The 22,962-nt window shown below is 38.4% G+C and overlaps 1 protein-coding gene across 1 annotated transcript in view; it reads right to left on the bottom strand.

Moving 5' to 3' along the window:
• rad51d (RAD51 paralog D) overlaps positions 1–22,962 on the bottom strand; it is a 54,832-nt gene that overhangs the window by 19,140 nt on the left and 12,730 nt on the right. The window contains exons 4-10 of the mRNA XM_084730032.1: positions 9,689–9,770; positions 9,387–9,521; positions 9,211–9,306; positions 8,996–9,086; positions 4,174–4,244; positions 3,447–3,614; positions 724–862 (exon numbers count right to left, since the gene is read on the bottom strand). Of these exons, the coding sequence (XP_084586158.1) occupies positions 767–862; positions 3,447–3,614; positions 4,174–4,244; positions 8,996–9,086; positions 9,211–9,306; positions 9,387–9,521; positions 9,689–9,770 (739 nt within the window). The 3' untranslated portion in view covers positions 724–766. The remainder of the gene's footprint in view (positions 1–723; positions 863–3,446; positions 3,615–4,173; positions 4,245–8,995; positions 9,087–9,210; positions 9,307–9,386; positions 9,522–9,688; positions 9,771–22,962) is intronic.

The raw sequence follows: 22,962 nt of genomic DNA, 5'->3' as shown, positions 1-22,962 counted from the left end.
GTAAGTGTCTTAATGATTTCTTATGACTCATAAACAATGTTTTAGAGGGAGTAGATGTTTATAACCGTTAAATTGAGCACTATGTTAATGGAGGAGCAGCAAGACAGGCAGTCACTCAACTCAAACTCCACAGTGTGTTTCGTTTTCAGATTAACAGGTTTAGATTTAGATTGACTCTTTACAGTGTAGGACTTTTCCTCACTTGTGCTCCTGTGGTCTGCCTGACCTTCAGTCTTAGGAGGAGGGAAACAACTTGCTTCTTCCATAGATAGTATGTTAAATAGATTTCTATTTAATACACAGTCTGGAGTCTAATTCTACAAGTAGAATAACACTAATAATATTAGAGTAGAGTCTTATCTTTATCGTTAACTGTGCACAAAAAATGAGTAAACAGAATGACTGGATGTGCAAGAAAATGTCAAATCTATCATCTATGCTCTCACATACACACATGATATCCAATAAAATGTCAGAGCTGCAGCAGAGGATTCAAAGAGCATCTCAGAGGAGAAAACTGGCAGTGTCAACATCTAAATGGGTCGATTTTGAAGAATTATTCTAATTTAAGTATCAAACTAATGATGTAATGACTGCAGCATTGATTGGATTCCAGTTTAGTCATTTAAACATTTGCATATTGCTGTGTAGTGTCACAGGGGAGAGGGGAAAAAAAATGACACAAGAAACTCTGTTGCATTTGGTCCAGAAACATTCACGTACCTTTGATCAGACGTTTAGGCAGAGGGATTACAGTTTGCTCTCATCAGGAATCAGTCTCATCCAGTTTTCTCTTTCCTGAGGATCCTTCTTTAGAGCGGCTCCACCACTGCAAGTCGAACTCTTCTTTGATGTGACAAGGCTAAAAAGCAGAGCAGATGACAGCGTTGATTTACTAGTTAAAAATAAATAAATAAATATAAAAATCAGCTGTATTATGAAACATTTATTTTGGCTATGTTCACTCGGAATGTGCTTTGTCAAAGCGCTTCTGTGTTTCATCTGACGGGCCTCTTTTATAACGCCAAAACAGAAAATGTAAAATTAATGCCTGAGCAGACACTTATTTATGAGAGGGGGGAAAAGTAACAAAGACCGTAGAGCAGTTTTCAGCTACAATAATAATAATTTTATCCTGTTGCCACTTAAAGTCCACTAATGTATTTGTTATATGCTGAAGCTTCTGCTGTCTGTTCAGAAATCAGAGGCTCTCAGATACGTACTGCTGCCATGACCATTTAAATGACGTGCTGCCATTTTTAAAGCTCACAGTCACTGCAGTTGTGTAACTATCGGTTGTATTTTAGAAGCCTGTGGTGCCGTTTCTCCATCTAGATTGTTTTGGTGCGAACTGCAGAGTTTTGGAAATATTGACCGTAGAGATGCCCGCCTTCTCTCCGATATAAAGGAACTAATGGAACTGCTCAAAGCAACAAAAACAACACACAAAGCACAAAAATGGCAATAAATTGAGACCGTGGTGCTAATTTCCGACCCTGGTTCTGGTAGATGTTACTGCAGTGTTCTCTACTCCAGAAATGTAACTACGCCATGTGGTGACGTGGACCAGAACAACTGTGATTGGTCCACGTAGTAGCACGGCATTGCCTCATGTTACACCCAAAACACAACTATGATTAATTATGAAACTAAATATAACCCTTGCGTCCCACTTTGCACCCAGATTATGCAGCACTTAAATAACAGAAGTGAGTTTGACACGCCCTGAATGTACTTGTGCCAGAAGAGGAGTTGTATAATAATAATATCACAGTGCAAAGACAGACAGTAGCAGTAACTGCTGCTCAGCATTGATTAGCTCCAAATCTGACATGATCCACTCAGTTTCAGTTACCATAGTTTGAAGTGATTCAACACACTGGCACAGAAACTCTGCTGCCAACTAGTGTTCTGACTGTATAACTGCACAGTGACGCAGACAAGTATAAATCCTCAAAACAGCGTAGGCCACAAGCATAGGCTATGATGTCGGCTCTGTGGAAAGCTGACATATGACTATAAATCTACTGCTCGGCAATTTTCAAGAGACTGGATTTTTAACAGGGCTGCACAATTTCAAAACTTTATCAAAATCCCAATATGGTTGAGTGCAATATCCAAATCACAGAAGCTGCCATTTTTTGATAGAGGACAAATTTGTAATGTAATGAAGTAGAATTGTCACGATACCAAACTTTAAAGTTTGATACAAGTATAAAACAACCTATGATCAATACTTATTTTAATGCCATGGAAACTGAAGACAAAAAAAGTCCTTGGCACACAAAATAGGGTAGTTTGTTCTTTTGTTAAAAAAGAAGTTGGTACAGAAAAACTCACTGAACACTGTGGTTTTGCTGCAAACAGGCATGAAAAACTGAACTGTGGTCTGGAACAAGCACTTAGATCTTGTATTTTTTTCATAGCTTTGGTACTTTTCCATAGTATCAAATGTTCATATTGTATTGTTTTAAACAATGTGGTAATGCAAAGTATTGAAATAGATACTTTTGACCACATTATAACGAAGTACTGTTCTTCAGATGTAGGGAAACATTTGTTTGTTTGGCACAGGCCTGAACAAATGTCAAAGCATCATGATTTTAATTGTTGTTTCAGTGAAAATGAAAGCTGTGATGCAAAAATGATCATTCCCACTAATCATGAATCACAGAACAATCGTAATGCCGGTCAAAATAATGGCAATGTGATTTTTTTTCCACCACATCACGCCCTAATTTTCATATGTGAAAATAAATGGAAACCAGTGAATGTCTGAAATAACAGAAAAATTCAAATGTTTATGCTGTAAAGTACATGTGGTTTGTAGTTTTTTGTAGTCAGATGGCAGCAGCCTTTCACTGCAGTGTGTTTTTCATGACTTCAATACAAAAAAGCACAGATAACCGCAAGTACAAGAAGTACAAAAGCTTTTATAGTAACTTTTGTACAAGAAAATGAACTCGTTTGTAAAAAGAACGGTGGTTAGACATTAAAGACTAAGATGTCACAGCTCCAAATAACAGCCAGAGATAACATTAAATATCAACTTCACAGCAAGAAAGTTTCATAGCAGCCGAGTCCAACTCAACTTGAGTGCTCAATCGCGGTTTTTCATTTTTTCACATCTTTTAGATCGACAAGAGGCCGTACATGACACTAAACCTGCTTTTGGGTAAACAGCCGAGTGTCCTGGATCTAACTTGGCAGAATGAGACTGTTGTCTGTCACAGCCTGTCTTTGTGAATTAGAATGATAAAAAAGTGATAAACTCTTCTCACAAAAAAAAAAAAAATCTCGCTTCTTAATCAAACCAGACCTGTAAACAGAGCAACTTCAAAGTCTCTGTTTTAACAAGACGTTTTGACATTTGTGTCTCATCGAGGCCCCTCTGACAGGATCGATGCAGGGGTGGATGATGTGCAAGTCAGTGCTGTCTGCAGTACCTGTCTGGAGGACTTGATCAGCGTTGCAGAGCGCCGACTGGAGCAGCTGACGACCCCGGCGTTCTCCACCCGCTCCAGCAGGACCCTGGTTCTGGGGATGTGACTCCACGACACGCCGAGGCCCGGCTGCACCTCCCCGCTGCCGCTCCTCGTTACATGGTTTGTGACCTGTGGGCCCAGACCCGCGATCATGTTTAGTTTTTCTCGGGGGATAATGACATGTCTTCATTCTGTTTTATGGTTTAGTAAAGCTCGCCGGAGATAGTGAAAGCTTCAGAAGAGAAAAAAATATAAGTGGGACAGGCAGATTGTTCCACTTCTAATCAAATGGGACCATCAAACAGCCTATCAAATTATCTTTATCTCACTTCAAATAACTTGATAATTTGAGGTGAAAGCAAATTATCTTCAGTGCATGCTTTTTAATGTGATTAGTTCAGATTTTACATAATTATAACCTCCAGTCACACACCTGAACTAACAAATGAATTTTTGTTTTACACTTTTCAACTGGCAGAAATGAAAAAAAACTTTTGTTTTTATCTAGATTTTCTTATCCCAGACAAAAAGATAGGGAAAAAAAGAAAAGAAAATGTTTAGTCTTCATTTCAGGTCTCAAAGCAATAACAAGAGGAAGTGTGAAAGGGTTTGTGGAGAGTTCAGACTGACACTGAAAATGCATCTTGCATTCAGAGTAGCGCACGTCAAGGACTGTTGTCATCCTTACCAAAGCAGCTACGTTGAAGTCCTTTGCCATCGTCTTAAGAACTCCTGCCACTTGTATCATCAAGGACATGCCTGGAGGCGCAGGAAGAAGCAAAAGAGAGGGTTGTTCGTGTATAGAATACTCTCAGCGTCTTTCAATAGTACTTTCTAAGCTATTCAAAAGTAGGAACTCGGGCCACAGATATTATTGTTGAGATATTTGCAGTCTTTAATATTCTTGTGGTCGACTCATTTTGTTCTACAGCTGCGCTGACCGCAGAGCTCCAGGGATGGCAAAGTTTGTCAGCATCAGCCTGATATCAGACTGAACTACACTCCGTTTTCATTTTCCAGAGAACAAATCAACTCAGTGGAGTGGGCGGATTTTCAGGTCTGGATTTGACGAGCTGTCATGAAATCTGATGCAGACATTCATAATCCCCACAAAATGAACTGTAACAACTTTTTACTGTAATCAATGGACAGGTTAGAGGAGGAATGGATTAACGTAATTAGAATTAGAACTACGATTAACCAAATAATCGATTGTTAATCACTTATTAAAATAATCGCTGACTATTTTGATGATCGATTAACTGATTCGAGTAAGATTTTAAGGGAAAAAGCTTCTTAAATGTGAATATTTTCTGGTTTCTTTTGTCCGTTTTGACAGTTGAACTGAATATATTTGAGTTGTCAATAAAACAAGACATTTGTGGAAATCATAGGACACAGTGATTGTGACATTTTCACCATTTTCCAACATTTTATAGAAAATAATCAAAATAAAAAATAATCGCTAGCTGCAGCCCTAATTAGGATTTTTTTTAAAAAAGTAACTATTCCATTACAGTTACAGAATAAAATGACAGGGTGTTCATTTATTTTGGGTGAAAAGCTTGACAATATAATTACACAACTGGGCATTATGTTGCTTATGTTGCTTTGCCTCTCGGTTAAAAGACCGATACTTCTCAACCGTACAGAGTGAAAGCCTGATTCTTCAGGGACTCGTAGCTGGAGGATTATTAGACTTGCTTAACATGGAGAGAGCAGCAGCACTAGTTTGCTGAAAGACTTCTATAGGGTCTGAGTGGGCACTGGGACACTGTCAGGAGAACCTTGAGCTGAGGGCTGCATGTGTGCATGTATTAGATTATGTGCATATGCAATTGTATATCATTACATGCATGTGTTTGTATGGGTGTGTGTTTGTACTTGGGATGTTATGTAAATGAACATATTTATATGTATGTCGGCACGCAGACACAGAACAGCTGAGTAAATGTTCACATTGTCTCCATATTCTCATGTGTATAAATCTGAACTTTATGACACGTACACAAGTCTTCCATCTCCTTTCTGCACTGCATTGTGGGAGACTGCAGTGCATCAGCAGCTCACTCAGTGGTCAAGGATTTGTCGATTCACACAGACTGTTGTGAGTACACTTATTCAGTCCCTCCAGGACGCTGCAAGGTTACAATCACAACAATTAATTATCAGTTATCAATGCTCTGTGCGCTTTTATATTTTATCATTTTGTGCCTGCAGTTTTGACTTCGTTTAACACCAAAAAGACTTTGCTTCTTTTTGGAATTCCCCCCAGGTGCACTTCTTCATTTATCAAATAAAGCATATTTTGCAAGGATTTTTGTAAACCTGAGCCTTTTTGTTAAAATTACTCAGAACAGAGTGCGGTTTTATTCTCACCAGAACAAATTTCTTTTGATTTTTAATACATTTTATGAATGAATTAAAAAAAACCAACAACAATTAATTTATTAAATGAATTGACAACTATTTTGATAATCAATTTATCTGTTTGAGTCATTTTCTAAGGGAAAAAAAATCTTTTAAAATCTGATTTAAGCTTCTTAAATGTGAATATTTTCTTGTTTCTTTGCTCTGACAGTAAACTGAATGTCTTTGAATTGTGGACAAAACAGGACATTTGAGGACACCATCTTGAGTTTTGGGAGACACTGATCAACATTTCTTTCTGGACCAAGCAAGTAAGCAATTCATCCAGAAAATAACTAACAGATTTAATCAACTAGGATAATAATGGTCAGCAGCCCTAATCACAACTTTTTTTTTTTTGCAATTTTCACTCACTCAAAAAACACCTAAGAACATTGGAACATGTTTGTTTTTTTGTTTTTTTTTTAGAAAAGCTGCCATGAAATCAGGCATTTCAGGCCACAGCAATCTCAAAAAAAGAGGCTGTGAAATCCCTGAGGGACTGTTTATTTTGTCACATTTCAGGCGTGAACACTCTACATACTCAAAACCTGCGGTGAAACAGTGTGAGCAGAAGTACGGATGCGGCACACAGCTGCAGTCTTGTTAGCATGCTCAGTAGGTCGCTCGTCGGTCGGTCTGCGACCTCCTCACCATTCAGCCGCACAGCGCTCCCCGCTCAGGTTCCATCTTCAAGGTATTTTTGTGTTCCCAGATGTCCACTATCTGCTCAGAATGATGAAATGTTTACCCAGGCTGAAACCAACATTTACATTCAGTGTTTTCACAGACTGTGTCGGTCACTGCCTCAGCGGCACAGTATGGGGAAAAGTTGGATTTAAATGTTGGTTTCACCCCCAGGTAAATATTTTATCATTCCTTGCAGACAGTTGACATGTTTTTTTTTTGTTTTTTGGGTTTTTTTTTCGAAAAAAATCATTCATACAGCAGGGCAGTATGGTTGAAAAATTGACCATGAAAAAAAATTTAATGTCAATCGATACTAATAAAAATTAATAATTTTTAATCACCCATTTTAGGAGACAAATGATTGAATTTAACCAGTCAACGCGTCCTTTTTTATTAACAATTTCCTTGACGTTTGCACTCATTTTCTCCTCTCCAAGCCGTTTCTGTTGTTCTGCAACATGTCAATAGTGCAACCAAACAACACACCTGTTAAATGATCGTCTGTCTGCATGTAACTCGCTGCTCGCTCCATTAACTTGGGACATGATAGGCCGTTTAACCACCAGGACGTATTCATTATGTGCTTTCATGGTGGTTTGCATTTAAGCGAAACTATTGAACATTTTATTGAACTATTTTCTTGTTGCTATTGCCAATACACATCATTTCTGTTTTATTGCCCAGGCCCAAATAATAATACAACTACTTCATCTTAGCGTTCACTAACGACAAAATGATTTACTCAAAGAGAGATAATTCCCTTGGTCTTTAACCTGCAGTTTGGAGAAATAGTCTACATCTATTTGACCAGAACTGCTCACATGTGGAGAAAAAGAAACAAGGGACAGTACTATACCTTTCTTATGGCTACAAATAATGATAATTATTTTCTTGTCAATAATTTTCATGTTTAATAGATTAGTTTTTTGGTCCACAGAATGTCAGAAAATGGTGAAAACGTTTGATCAAAAGCTCAAGGTGGTGCCCTCAAATGTCAGACGTCTACATGAAACAGTCTTAATTTATTACCATAGTCTCTATATGACCTACATAATCACACCAGAACATTCATGAGAAGATTAGCTTTTTATACATAATTATTCTTCAAGCCTGCCACCAGGTCGAATTCTCTGTGAAATCAGAAGAAACAAGCCTGTGTTCACATTTTCCCAGGCAAAGTTACAGTGAGCAGTGTGTTAAAGTGAAGGAGGAGGAGATTTCTGTTTAGATAATTTCATTTTTCATGTTGTATTTTGCGATCATCACGGTGGAAACACTACTGCTTTTGTCCACAGGAGCCTCTAAAAAAAAAAAAAAAAAATGTTTAAGTTAGTAGCTTTAAAAATATAATTAACTTAAAATGATTCACCAATAATCAAAATAGTTGGCGACTTATTTTAAATAGCTGACAAATAACTAACAAAACTCACGCTCAGGTGGGTCAGGTGTTAAATTTATTCCTGAAGAAATTACATTGTGTCTATACTTTTTGTCTATACTATACTTTCTAGTAATTATTTCTTTTTGTACACTTAAAGGAGAAATCTAAAATAACCACAGAGATTAAGGAAACATACCAAGTTGACATCACGCTACAGCTGCTGTGCTCTTATTTGAAATTTCTATTCCGGTCCGTAACTTGTGTTTCATTTCACGTTAATTAGAGTTCAAATTAATACTGAATGTTTGCTGAATGAGTGAGTGTCTGGTTTTGAGTTGTACAAAGTCATTAATAATCTTTTAGCGAGAGTGGATGTTGATAACGGTAAAAGTGAGCAAAATGTTAAAGGAGTTTGAAGATGGGGAGTTCAGTGACACTTGTCTTGTACTCCTGCAGCCTGCCTGAGCTTCCTCAAGTCTGGGGGAGGAGGGGGGAAGGGAAACAACTCGCTTCAACCATAGATCATGTATAAAAAAGCCAATCCATTTAATATACAGTCCATGGCTCCAACCTGTTCTATCGACCGCAGTACGCAGCTTTGGACATGCAATTATTACATATCGCTCCTTTAACATTTTTTCACCTTTGGTAATTTCTTTTCACAGGCGCTCATGGCAGATTTATTTTAGATCCTCCTATGAGCCCTGTTGTACTGAGTTACTATTCAATTAACAGTTTTGGAGATTTCTATAAACCAGTTGTTAGCAAGAAAAGTACACTTGGATTAAGAACTTTAATTTTTCAGACCGTCAGAAGGTCAAGACTGCAGCTGGGGTTTAACGTGACTGTTACACTGACACTTTCTTATGACTGGAGCTAACTTACGCGTCGTGTTTCTAAAACCGTGTGGGGACTCTGTTGTGACATTTATTTCCAGACAGACAGACAGACGTTTGGAGTTTACAGGCTCAGGTGTAAACACAGCCTCAGGTATGATGGACTATGATGGACTAGCAGAGAGAGATATCACCTTCATTTTGCCTGCCTCCCAGTAGAGGAGAGATAACAGCTGACACCGAGTCCACGATCACTGCTTTGACAGAGCCACCGCCAACAGACGCCTAATGCAAAAAAATGTGACAAAATTAGACTGCTGACAATTTCATCTGTCCCTCTCAAAGGTTCCCCGGGCACAGCGGGATAGCTGGTATATTTTAAGCAAAAGAAACAAAACTGCAAACAAACCTGCTGAAGCCTGCCACTGCAAAGACCGTACAGACAGTCGAGTAAAGAGTAGACGTCAAACAAACGAAAGACATGGATCCTCTGAAGAGCCTCCATCTGTAAAATGACAACTTATTCACATCGTTTTATATTGCACGTCGTGTAATATTTGTTTAAGATAATTCCTGTCAACTCACCTGCTCTTCTTTGTTGCTCGTTTCTGTTTGGAGCATCTGAAGCAAGCGGCTGGCTGTCAAACCTCCTGTTGTATCGATAAATATTACACTCTGCTTCAGCTGATGGGAAATTTGCACTGCGGCACCAAAACACACCTAGAGGACATGGATAATTTGTGTTAGCTAAACGGTACCTCTTTGAAAAGTATTATTTCGGGCAGAGTACAATTTCTTATTCCATAGGAGACGAGGGAATCTTGAAAAGAGGGGATTTATGAGACTGACATCATCAGTAATGGAGAAGAAAAGTACGAAATGTTCACCTGAGATTTGCCACTTCCTGGGCCTCCTGACAGTTCTGTTATCTCTCCGGTATACAAGCCTGAATCCAGCAGTTTATCTAAGCTGCAAGAAAACAGGGTACAATTCATTACTCACAACTGCCAGCCGATGTAATAAACTATTAAGCCAGAGTACATCTGCAGAGCCAACAAAAGCTGCAGTTGGGTAAACACAACACAAAGAGAGCTGCGTTAGCCTCCACACTGCTCTTATGATCTTTGGCCGATTCCTAATTTCAGTTGCTGTGTCATTACTTCTTATCAAGCTCAACTGACTGCATCTTTCAAAATCCATCAAAGGTTTTCCTCCATCTTTTTGGTGGCTCTGTGTGTGTGTGTAGGTAGATGGGATTATTTGTTAGTTATGATTCTACTGACTATCTTTAGCAGCAATTTAAATAAATTTGCAGCAAAAGACTTGCTTGATGTGCATTTACTCTTGTAATTAAATGAATAACATACGGTAAAAGGACACTTTTTTATATTTTTGCTTGTAATATTTGAATAATTAAAGATAGACGGGGATGGCAGGCAACAAAAAGAATCAAACCAGGATGTTACAATCACCATACAGTATGCACCTTAACCACTTGGCCTCCCTGACACCCTTGTCTTTTATGGGATGGTTGTGCTGCAGTAAACTGTGCAAACAGACACTTTTAAGGATTTTTCTGTGGCAGAAGTTTTGTCCCCTTACTAGTACAATGATAATGACAAGCTATCATTGAAGGAAATCCAATGTTGGAGGAAACTGTCAGCTCCAGCTGTTCTCAGCCCAGCTGTGGATCTTAACAATCAGTTCTTTAACGTGACGGGAAAAAGGTCTTTTTCTCACACACACTAACATTTTATACAGATTTTAACACTATGTGCTGCACCCTAAACATAATAATGGATAAGAAAGAACACTTTCTGTTAAGTATCAGCAGTTGCAAGATTGACCTTTTCAACAAACATTTCATCTAACACACTGTATAATCATCTCTTTTAATACGTATTTTGTGGGGTTCTGGTCATAGAAGCAGGAATCTATCTATATTGAATTCAGGCCAACTAATACTGATATGGCTTGGCAGGGACAGATGCTAACCAAGCCCCTAAATTTGTTTGCCAACGTATTTTTTGGTGGCCCAAACATACATTTACTTAAAAACAAGACAGAAAAGGTAATTTAACACAACTAAAGAGAGCCTTTCTTAACTGTCACACTTGTGTTGTCCACTTTCCCCTTGAATTGAGATGTGCAGCTTCCTGAAGGCATTGTTTCCAATGAAAAATGAGCTGGACCACTCAGCTAGCTGAGGAAACTGGCAGCTCACACTGCAGTACATTAAGTCCTAAATGTGTCATCTGCTAGCCAATAAAACTGCTGCTTCCATTCTCTCAAACATTTCTGTTGCTGTTTTGTTTTTTCATGGTCCACCTTCGTGTTTCTGGGTCTTATGTAAGGACTGCAGTTGAGTAGGCAGCATATCGTTTACTACCCAGTGACAAGTACTATTTGCTGTTTCAGTATAATGTTGAAGGCGTGAAAGATGTTTGTGGAAGTCTAACGTTGTGTGGGAGAAGGCTCCTAATGTGAGGATACAACTTGGTGGCCACATGGAGACACCTACATGGAATATCTGGTATCCACAGACTAACTTTTTGTGGTTCAAATGAAGATTTGGCACTTTTATGTGGATGCCCAGTCAGCGGTGATGATAAATACAGTCTATCGAAGCAATAAATCTCCTATCTCCTAATCTCCTATTGCAAAATCTGTTGTTCTTCCTACGTTCAGTAGTGTCATAGTGAGGTCATTGGTGTTAAGACAGAAGTAGACATGCTAGTTGAGTCATTTTTGTCATCTGACATAACAATCTGCGTTGGCCAACAAAGTCCAGTAATAGCTTTAAGCAAGGGTGGTGATATGTGGACACATGGGCAGGGGTATCTAAAGCCTGCACGCAATGCATCCTGATTTAAAATGCTCTGCTCAATTAATTCAAGGATTCAAGGATTCAAGGTACTTTATTGTCATACCAGCTCACATCCCATATCCACTTTTTATTACATTATTTCTTACAGTACCTGTTCTACCAGCTGAACTAGAGACTTCTATAACTCTTTCTTTAGAAGAACAGACTCAGACAACTGTAGGAATATTCTGAGATGCATCCTTTAGCTATCTTTATTCACAGGGATATACTGCGTAAAGTAGGGTCTGTTCTGAAGATTTCCGACCTTGTCAGTCTTGTTATGGGTTCTCTGTTGCCGCCTAGGTAAATCTTCCCTGAGCTCCACCTTCCCACACTCCACGTCGTTTATACATGACCTCTTCCACCTCAGCGTATCCGCTCTTTTTATGTGTTCACACTGCAAGAAACTTGAGCGATAAATCACCTAAGGTCTATCAATTTCCAACTGAGCTGAGCAAGCAGAGCCTGGATGAGCGGATGAGGTGAAAAGTTGAACGTTTTGCAATCAGCTGTCAAGAGCCAATAACACTTCTGTACTACCCTAACCTTAACCCACCAATTGGATTTTATTTTAAGAACAAAGCAAGTGTAAAATGGGTGTCGGGTTTGTTTACGGTCGCTACAGTCTTCCCAGCTGTCTACAACAGGAATAAATGTTTCAACATCAATACTTGGACAGTTGCTGTTTTAATTTTTTTGCTTTTCAATTAATGGTTCTTACAAGAGCAGATAGTTACCACATCAATAAAATGTAATGTTATGAAAAGGAATACCAAAAAGGCAAAAACTTCATAATGCCTGTTCAAACCACTGCAGCTGTCAGTCACTGCACAGATCAGAGCTTTTTGCACTGTCTGATGTAAATGCATGGTAAGATGCAATGTGTTTACCAAATCTTGAAAAGGTTTGGCCTATCATTCAACTTTTTATTTAGGTCTCTATATTCCCTCAGAAGCACAGGCAATCAACAAAATCCCTCCATCCTCTCTATAGACCATTGACTGTATATAGAAATGGACAACGTGACAGCTCCCAAGAAGTGAAGCCAAAGCATCTCATGTCAAGTAAAGTTCTCCCAAAGATTTCTGTCATTTAAGTAGTTCTTATAACGCTGATGTATGTTCAGTTATACATTTATCTCATCAGTTGGGTTTTAACTATTTACTTGATGCTACAATAAGCAGGTTGCATGCCACGACTGACAGCTCAGTTCTGTTCGCAGCTGAGGCGGCCGGCTGCGTGGGCAGGAACTCAAAAGCGGGGCACCAACCCTGATCGCTACTGTGAAGACCCACCAGTGCAAGATCTCAGCACTCGCAACCAAGATATTTTGGCTTTAGTTTTTCTAAAGTGCGGGGAACTGTTGCTGTGGTGTCCATCTTTACTTATGTTGGTGCTTCAGACTTTTTCGGTGGTTTGATGAAGTTTCATACTTGCACAGCAGAGTTGAGACATGTGAGGAGTAATTTCAGGTGTTAGCAATTTCCAGTGGTAAAAGTCTCATCTTTTTCTGCATATATAATGCTACATGACTGGCAGCTGGAGCACTTCTGGGCTTGGATGGGTATGAAACTCTCCAAGTTGAGTATATATGATAAGACTTTGGTTGTGTGGGTCACTAATGGTGAGCAAGAGCTAAATACAACACTTGCTGAATATCTGATACAGCAGCATAACATAATTCACTTTAAGATTTGGGTCAATTTTGGATAAATTCAGCAGCTATGCTGAACCATTTTATTTTCAATTGCAAAACCGAAGCATCATGAATTTGCTACAAATCTGATTCACTCCTCAGTGACTTCTTCTCCATAGTAAAAGGAGCTGGAGCTCATGGGAATTTGTTATGTTATATGTTACATCAGTAGAAAACACTGATGCAACAGAGCATTCTAGATTTATAAATGCAGGTATTCCTTCTGGTCCCCGCTCTAGAGGAATGACTGCTGTTTGCACTGTTTGTTGTCGTAATGCTTTAACCATCTGTTCTCTCAGGAAATGTTTTGTCTATGTTGACGTTCAGACCAGTGATCTGTGCAGTTTGTGGAATCTCATCATCTTCGCCTGCACGTGTGTTGATGGATGTGACAGCGACGCTGTTAAATCTACATAGCCAAGGTCCTCCAGCTTGAAGGTTAAGCATCGCTAGAAGGCTGCGGTTGGTTGATAGCGGTTCTTATCACCCACAGCATGATTGTGAAGAGGAGAATTGGTGGGGATGGACATTCTCGCATTATTGCCGCGTTCTCTGACAATGGTGCAGAGAGGGTTGCACTGTTGATGAAACACCAGGTTGTGTTCTTGTAAGGGCTCAGAAAGATGGGAGTGATTGTCCTTGAAAAGTCACAGATTGAGAATTTCCCACGGGCTGCACTCATCAGTGTGATCAGAATACTGTGCAGTCCTTCGACCTAGAGGTCTTCATCCGAGTGTATGACTGATTGGAGTGGAAGCAACGAAGAGGCTCAGATTTTATTGTGGAATTTAGTTTTCTTAAAGAACTCGTTTAAAGAATATTCTTGTGTGTATTTCCTTTCCATGAGCATACCCACCACCAGGACAATAATCTAAACAAAAAGTGGGAATTAAAAGCATCTTACTTACGCCTGCAGTGCACAATTTTTTTCTGGTCATGAGAGTAATTATACAAACAAATACCAACCAATAGCAGTTATGCAAAATCCATGTTTACACTCAGTCCTTACTCTTCTTTCAGGGCTGAGATAATACTATCACTATACTCGGATTTTGATTCAATATTACAATTTTTTGCGAATTTTAAGTGTAATCATACACTTCTGGAGACTGTGCATCACGGTTCTTCTTTCCAAAAACAATGCACATCACGGCAGTCTGTCATTCTGACTTTTATTTCAGCAGCATCACTGCTACGCTGCATTTAAAAACAGTAAATAAAATACACAAGCTGGAGCATCACAAACTTCTCTTTGACACCTCTAGGTCTTTTCCACCCCTTCTGGCTACTCCAGGAGGGGTTTGAATGTAATGAAGGCTAATCAGGCCCCTATATCCTTCCCCTGCCTGCTTCCATTCCAGTTGCACACTGGCATGGAGGATCGGCCCCACTGGTTGGTTTCAAACCAGCTAGTCTAAAGAGGAAGTGTGTTAAAAAGCCCTCCAACAGAATCTGCATCAAACGATCAGGTGCAGCACCTCTTTTGTGTCCAGGATGCTCAAAATGCCAGATATATACAAATGTTACTTCTCTGCATTTTTTTTCCAAAGGATAAGTAATAAGTTTCCTTACTTCAAACAGACATTTGATAGACTATTTCCACGCATGCAGAGCGGCATGACAAACAGATCTGATAACACATCTGTGGCCAAAGGATCGTGGGTTTGCATCATTACCATTCACAGTACTGCCTATGCTATATATAAGATTATGGTTTAGATATTCATTTTATTACAATACCCATCATGAATGTTCCCGTTTGTCTGCATCAATGAGGTTTAAAGTGACTGTCTTGATGTGAAGCTGCATTTTATGACTTGATTACACCCAAACATTTCTACAGTAGCCTATACATGGCATTATAATATCAGTGAGTCATTATGCTGTCAAATGCTGACAACAATACGATGTGAGCTACATGATACACAAGCCGATGAAAGCTATAAACCATTATAAGCCATCATCGTCCATCAATCCGTGTTTGTATGAGAAATCACCATAGCAGCAGGAAATTTGATAAGGTTTGCTTAGTTATAGTAGCTTTCATTCTGTTTGTTTTTGTACATATTTGTTTGATACTTTCCATGGATAAAAATGAATGCCATTTATTATTAATGATTATACAACTACTTTTATGTTCTAGTATTTGAGCTGTGATGGAGGTGTAAGAAATCCAAGTTGCATTAATGTGTTTTGAGCGCTGGCAAATGCTTCTTAAGGAGACAGCTGATGGGAACACAGTTATAGTTTGTTAAGAACAGAACTGACAGTCCCAGAAAGGTTCCTCTGCCCACATTACTGAACATTTTAAAAGGTATTAAAAAATAATTGCCTTAACCAGATAGAGAACTGAGCATAATAATTCAACAATGGTGGTAGGGAGGTTTTCTTTGAGTTCTTTTGATTCCTCATCGAATTTCTGACATTTCTACTCGTTGGTTGAAGTAAGAAAAAAAAAAAAAGAAAAAGTCTACGTCCATCAAAATCTTTTCATCCCTCTCTGGGTTCAAGACTCTTACTGTGCAAATATCAAGCAGTTGGAAGAAGAAAGGGAAATGTTAAAAAGAGCAACAGAGTATTAAAATAATATGACCAAATGTGTCAAAGAGAAGACATGACTGAAAACTGAAGAGAAGTCCGAACAGTGTTTACAGCCTTCAGGGTATCGGGCTTTGGGCAAGAAAAGTCTAAACTTAGCCGTCTGCACTGAGTGTGAGGACAAAACTGTAAATACTCACATACTTGCATCATACAAACATCCCACCTATCTACTGTTATAATATATAATAATATATTAACAATTGTTTTCTACATGCAGTTCACTGATTCTGATGCAGAAACCAGCAAGATCTTCTCTGCTGCCTGATGCAGTCGATCGATGGAGAAAAGTAGTTTCGCACGCAGCATTAGGAGGAAAAATCATTCTGGATATCAACAGATTACAATCCCTCAGAGCGTCTACTTACAAAAATGTTTACACAACAAGCTAACACTAAGTCTTACAAAACAGCCCTGAAATAAATCCCACCTTCATGACAGCTAAACTGTTTAAGACGTCTTAATTCAACTTCATGGTCATTTTTGGAGGCGGTGGCGTTGTTACATTACACTGAGAGGTATTTAAAATATTTTGCCTACCCCATTTATGTAAATGAGGATACTGAATATTAGAAACACTTCTCAGTATTAGTTACTTAGTCAGTTGCTTGGACTTTATTGTCCACAATGAAATACCTTACATGAGATACATGAGATAAGTCTTTATTAATCCCTAGAGGGAAATTACAATATAGTAGCAAAAGAAATGAGAATGAAACACAGATAAGGAACAATTAAAGAGCAGAAATACAAGAATAACACAATAAGTAGAACAGAATAAGAGCAATAATACATATATGAATATAAATAATAAATGGTAATTGTGCAAGAAGTCCAAAAGTATGTAACAGTCCAAGAGTACGTAGTGGTACAGCTGTAGGCAGTGCAGGTTTTAAAGTTTGTGTGTGTGTGTGTGTGTGTGTGTGTGTGTGTGTGTGTGTGTGTGTGTGTGTGTGTGTGTGTGTGTGTGTGTGTGTGTGTGTGTGTGCAGGAGTGTAGGCACTGTTGGGGGGGGGGGTCATCCTTGATTGTGCAGCCCGATTGCTACAGGCACACAGGACTGACCTGGGCGCTTTGTGGTGTGTCGGCTGGGGGATGACCCTATGACTGAACGTGCTCTTCATCTGTGCAGAGGGGGTGGGAGGGGTTCTCTAGCGTCCAGCTTCCTCCTCATCCTCCACTCTGTAACCAACCTCCACGTTGTCCAGTTTAACCCCACATACAGAGCTAGCCTTCTTCACCAGCCTGTTCAATCTTTTGGCATCCCTTGTGTTGATGTTACCCTCCCAGCATACCACAGCAAGGAAGAGAACACTGGCTACGACAGACTGGTAGAAACATCTGCAGCAGCCTTGCGCACATGTTGAACAACCTGAGCCTCCTCAGGAGGAACAGTTCGCTCTGTCCTTTCCCATTGAGCCTCAGTGTTGTCAGTCCAGTGTGTACTCCCAAGAACTTGTACATGTCCACAGCCTCCACCTCCTCTCCTCTGATGGTGACTGGAGTTTGGGGCCTCTTTTTGCTCTGTCAGTAAATAAGTTTTGAGAGTTGAAATGCTTCCTCATTCTGGCTTGATATGACTTGAGTGACTCAACAGTCCAGGGTCTCTCTTGTTGTATTTTGTGCTTCATAATGCACCACACATTTTCAAAGGGAGACAGGTCTGGACTGCAGGCAGGTCAGTCTAGTACCTGAACTCTTTTACTATGAAGTCACCCTGTTGAAACGCGTGCAGAATGTGTCTTGGTCTTGTCTCGCTGAAATAAGCAGGAACGTCTCTGGAAAAGCCATTGTCTGCATGGCAGCATATGTTGCTCCAAAATCAATGTTGGTTAGGATCTTTTGATGATATTATGGATTGTAGTTGGTGAAATCCCTAAATTCCTTGTTGAGAAACATTCTTTAACTGTTGGACTATTTGTCCATGCAGTTTTTCACAAAGTGGTGAACCTCACTTGCATGTGAACGAGTCAAGGATGCCCCATTCATAAAACTATCAACTGTTACCAATTAACCTGTTTACCTATTAAATGTTTAAAACGGAGAATTCCACAACTTTGGCCCTGTCCAACCTGTTTTGGAACATGCTGCAGGCACCAAATTAAGAATGAGTGTATATTAACAAAAAAAAAAAAAAACAACAATAAAGATAATCAGTTTGAACATTAAATATCTTGTCTTTGTACCATACTCAACAGAATATAGCTCAAAAAGGATTTGCAAATCATTGCATTCCTTTTTTTGTTTTATACAGCTTGCAGCATGTTTTTGTAATTGGGGTTTCATTGTATTTGCAATGCATGTGATGGCCTTACAACTGAGCTATAACCTTTGCAGCAGTGTTGGTTGTGTGTGACTTTGACCTGGTTTGTGACAGGCAGCATGTTGAAGAAACAGGTGGAGCATAACTCATTACAACTGCACCACAAACTGCAGCCTCCAAACTGACTATGGAGCTGGGATTTACTGCAGGACAGTTAAATCAGACTGCATTAGTTTTAATTAAGTGTATGTAATAAACTGTCAACTAAGTGTATGTTTCATCACTGTCTCTGCATAAACCATACTGACGGCACAAAGTGGCACCTTGGACAGCAAAGAGCATCACTCATCAGTTCATCTTTTCACCAGTAGAGCGCAGCCAAGACACACAAATCACGGTGCCTCTGCTCACACGGCTGATTCACTTTCATATCACTAATCCAAAGCACTAACTAATTTATAAAAACCACTTAAAAAGAGCCACAGAGAGAGAGAAAAAAACACCTGTGGTCATTAATTATGCTGAAACAGTGAGTTTAACTGTAGAAAAGGTACCATCCTATAAATTACGGCATGCTGGCCCATTTCACAGATTTGTCCTGAGCAGTCTGTGTCCTGGCTAAAGAATATTTCCCTTCTAAAAGTGGAATATTTATCTGCTACTCTTTCTGCTACGACTGCATACAGATGACTGGATCTTGTGATGCCAGCACGCATCCCTGTGCAGACCGTTCATGGGATGCCGCGTCTCAGTTCTGCAGATTAATTGCAAGTACTGCTGTAATATAATGCCATGCTGGTAGCAGTGGGGATTTTTGGTTTCTTTCGAGTCATTAAATTTTTTATTTTCTGATGTAGAGCGAAAATGTTTTAAAGGACTTGTCGGTGGCGTTTGTTGTTTTTTTTTTTTTTTTAGTGGAGAGTAGTCAAGCTGGAAGCCAAGTTAATGCAGCTGATATATCAGAGGCCACTTTAGGGCTGCGCTCACGAGCCAAATGGAACAACAAGCAAAGAAGTCGGCTTTAGCTAAAATGTAGAACACGGGCCATCTCTAAAAACACTCTATTGCTCTGCTGTATTTTTAACTACAGTTACCATACTCCAGATGCATATTCTACCGGCACAGGTCAATGCAAATTCGATTTCAACAACACTGAAAAGATTTTAGTTTGATAAAAATGGATCAATGCAGAGGGATCTGGTTGCAAAACATCTTTGGTAATGCACAATACTATTGATTTTACATGTTGTCCTGTAATTGTGGACAGTCTGTACTGGTCTGAAAAGCTGAAGTGCAAAACAAAAATGAATAAAAACATGAATGAAACTGACAAAAATGAATTTTAAATGCCTGCTTGCTCCAACAATGGAGGCACAATTTTGTTTGTTGGAGCATGTAAAATGTTTTTTTCGTGTCCTTTGCATGAAAAACACCATGACTTATAAACCTAAAAACTTATCTTCTGACTCTATCACGATATAGCATCACTACTGATTCGATATATATTGCAACCTAATATTTTGATTTACTGCATATTTTCAGTTTGCTTTTTTAACACTAGACCATGGAAAAAAGTTTAATCATGCACTTCTAGAGACTATATATTATGAGTCATATTTCCGAAAACAGGTCACATATCAGTCGGTGTTCTTTCAGCAGCATCCTTGCTATTCTGCATATAAAAGTAGAAACTAAAATACTTTTTAAAGTAAATTCCTACATTTAACTGTTCCTGCTCATCAACCTAGTGCCATAAAAATGTAAAATAAAATTTGTTAAGCAGGTTGCTGTAGATGTTCAGTGTCAAGTGTTGAAGTAGCATATTTTTTATTTTTTTTTTTTTGGCAGAAGTATATATATATATATATATATATATATATATATATATATATATATATATATATACATATATACATATATATATATATATATATATATATATATACATATATACATATATATATATATATATATATATATATATATATATATATATATATACATATATACACACATATATATATATATGTATATGTATATATATATATATATATATATGTATATGTATATATATATATAAAGAAATTGATTCCGCAATCAAAAAAATTAATTTAGGAATCATAAAAAAGAATCAGGAGAATTAATTTTTTTCTCCCACGTCTAGTAAATAGTATCAGAAATAGGTTTTAATCCACATTTAAATTTTGCATTTAAGTTTTTGTGCAGTGTGCTTATACTTGGATATCTATAACGAAAAATAACTGAGTAATTCTGCGAATTAATAAAACAATTCACATCAGTTATCCAACTCAAACGGGTCCAACAAATTTTGATCTTTAGTCCCCCTGACACTGTTAAAAATATAGTTTGTGACTTAGGATCACTCTCTGGTTATGTCAAACCCTATGCAAAGAATCTGAGCATCATATTTAACCCTGATTTTAAATTTTAAAGAAATAAAATTGTTGTTAAATCATCTTTGAGTTTTAAGGAAGTTCAAGTGTATGTTTTCTTTTAAAGATTTTATCAATGCTTCCATTTCATCCTGCCTAGACTGTCACGTCTGTCACGTCCTCCACCGGCACGCATGCTAACAAAATCTAGAAAATCATGCTATATTACGCCAATTTTAATCTTGTTGCACAGGTTACCAGTAAAAATTTAGAGTGGACATTTAACTTTGAACCGGCAAGCTCCAGTTTATCTGAGTAACCTGTCCCAGACCTCCTGTCTGCCTACAACACTGTGATCATCAGATAAACTGCCGTTTTCCATCCCTGAGAGTCGTCTGAGGCGTAGAGGTGACCTTTTTTTTTTCCTGTAGTCGGCCCACATTGTGGAACTGGCTCCGTCTTCATGTTTGATCTGCCCCCACCACCGAAGGCTTCAAATCCAGGCTAAAAACCCACTTGTTTTCTCTGGTTTTCTAAGGTATTCTGTCTATGCCATTATGTGCCTTCGTGTTGTCTTTGTTATTGTGTTTGTTTTTCTGTCTTTTTTTTTTTTTTTTTTTTACAATTTAAAGCACTTTGGTGAACCATAAGTTGTTTTTAAACTGTCTTATATAAAAAAGGGACTTGACTGTGTGTTCAAACTTTTTTCACCACTTTACTTTGCCATCAGACAGCCCTTTCTGTCTGCACTCTCTTCAAAGCCACCAAGACTCCTTTGACAAAAATCAGTCATTTTACCTCGCAGAACAGAGTGGCTGGTCTACCGCTGCCTCAATCAACGGCAAGTGACATTTGTTCTGATCCGTACAAACATGTTAAAAACACCAAAGACACACAATTCTACAAACCGACCGATCGAAGCAGCGCTAGTACAGCAGCCGCTGTGTTCTTTGAGCTAAAATTACTGCGTTTGTCAAAGGAGTCTCGGCGGCTTTGAAGAGAGCATAGATGGCAGCTTCAGTTCCCTGTTAGGAAAGGCTGTGTGAAGGCTGGAAAAGTAAAGCAGTGGAATTCAGGGTACCCCCAGGGTTCCCCAAGTTAAATTTGAGACTTTTTAAGACCTTTTTAATTCAACTTGCACTGAAGTATGATGCCAACTTCATGGCCATGTTGGCAAAAGTATGAAGGATATAATGGAAAATCAGATTACAACCCTAGAAATAATTATTTACCAAGTACTTGAATTCAACTAAACATTTTATTATAACACTTGCATGTGATTACATCAGTTTTGCCAGCAGTAGCTACGGTGCCGTTTTATGTAGTGCCACTGGTGAAGAGCTTTGTTTTGCAGTATTGTGCTATAGACACCTGCTGTTGTCGAACTGTCGTATGCAACGTGTTATAGACTCTTCATATGGGAGTCCAAAGCCAAAATGCCATCGTCCCCAGCATGAAAGATTTTCAGCACTGACAGCATTCAGAGCCGACGCCTGGAAGAGCCTGGAGCCACTATTTTGGACTCTTCTGCCACTCAGTGTTAAAACTACACTTGCCTAATCTGAGGCAACAAACTAATGTTAACTTGTTAGTAATAAAGTGTGAGATGTTTTGTTCTATTTCCTGAAACTGACTGCAGCAGGGCTCACACACACATACACTCATGTAAACATCAGTACTGTACTACTGTAACATCCTCACACAAAACATTTTCTATATTTCACTAGAGCTGCAAGGATTAAACAAATCATAGATTATTCATTGATTATTAAATTAATCAGCTACTGTTTTGAAAACTGATTTGCTGTTTGAGTAATTATTTTAAGAAAAAAGTCAAAATCCTTGGAATTGGAATATTTTCTGCTTTCTTAACTCCTCTTTAACAATATTTTGAATATCATTAGTTTGTGGAAAGAACAAGACATTTGAGGACGTCGTCTTGGGCAATATTTTTCACCATTTTCTGACTTTTTATAGTCAAACACCTTTTAATGAATTAATTGAGAAAATAATCGACCAATTAATCAACTATGAAAAATAACTGTTAGTTGCAGATCTACGTTCGATAGTTTACAACATTACTGTGTTTATTTAATCCTATAAATAGGTGAAAAATAAATCTAAGACTTTTGTAAACAAAATGCAATATTTTTACAGCCGGATTTTGAAAATATTAAATTCAATCTTTTGTTTTAATCCTTTTTAGACTAAAATTCGTTCTGCTGCTGCCTATGTGCACACCAGTGCAATGCTTAGCGTCCCAGTTGGAAATCCTGAGGGACAACACTCAAAACAAGATCCGCTACACCTTCACAGTCTTGGAAAATAGTCCTAACAGCAAAATG

This window comes from Lutjanus erythropterus, chromosome 11 (genome assembly GCF_056507025.1).
Source record: "Lutjanus erythropterus isolate fLutEry1 chromosome 11, fLutEry1.hap2, whole genome shotgun sequence".
NCBI lineage: Eukaryota > Metazoa > Chordata > Actinopteri > Lutjaniformes > Lutjanidae > Lutjanus > Lutjanus erythropterus.
Note: the sequence above shows the minus strand (reverse complement) of the source record. Positions and strands in the feature narration are given on the sequence as shown.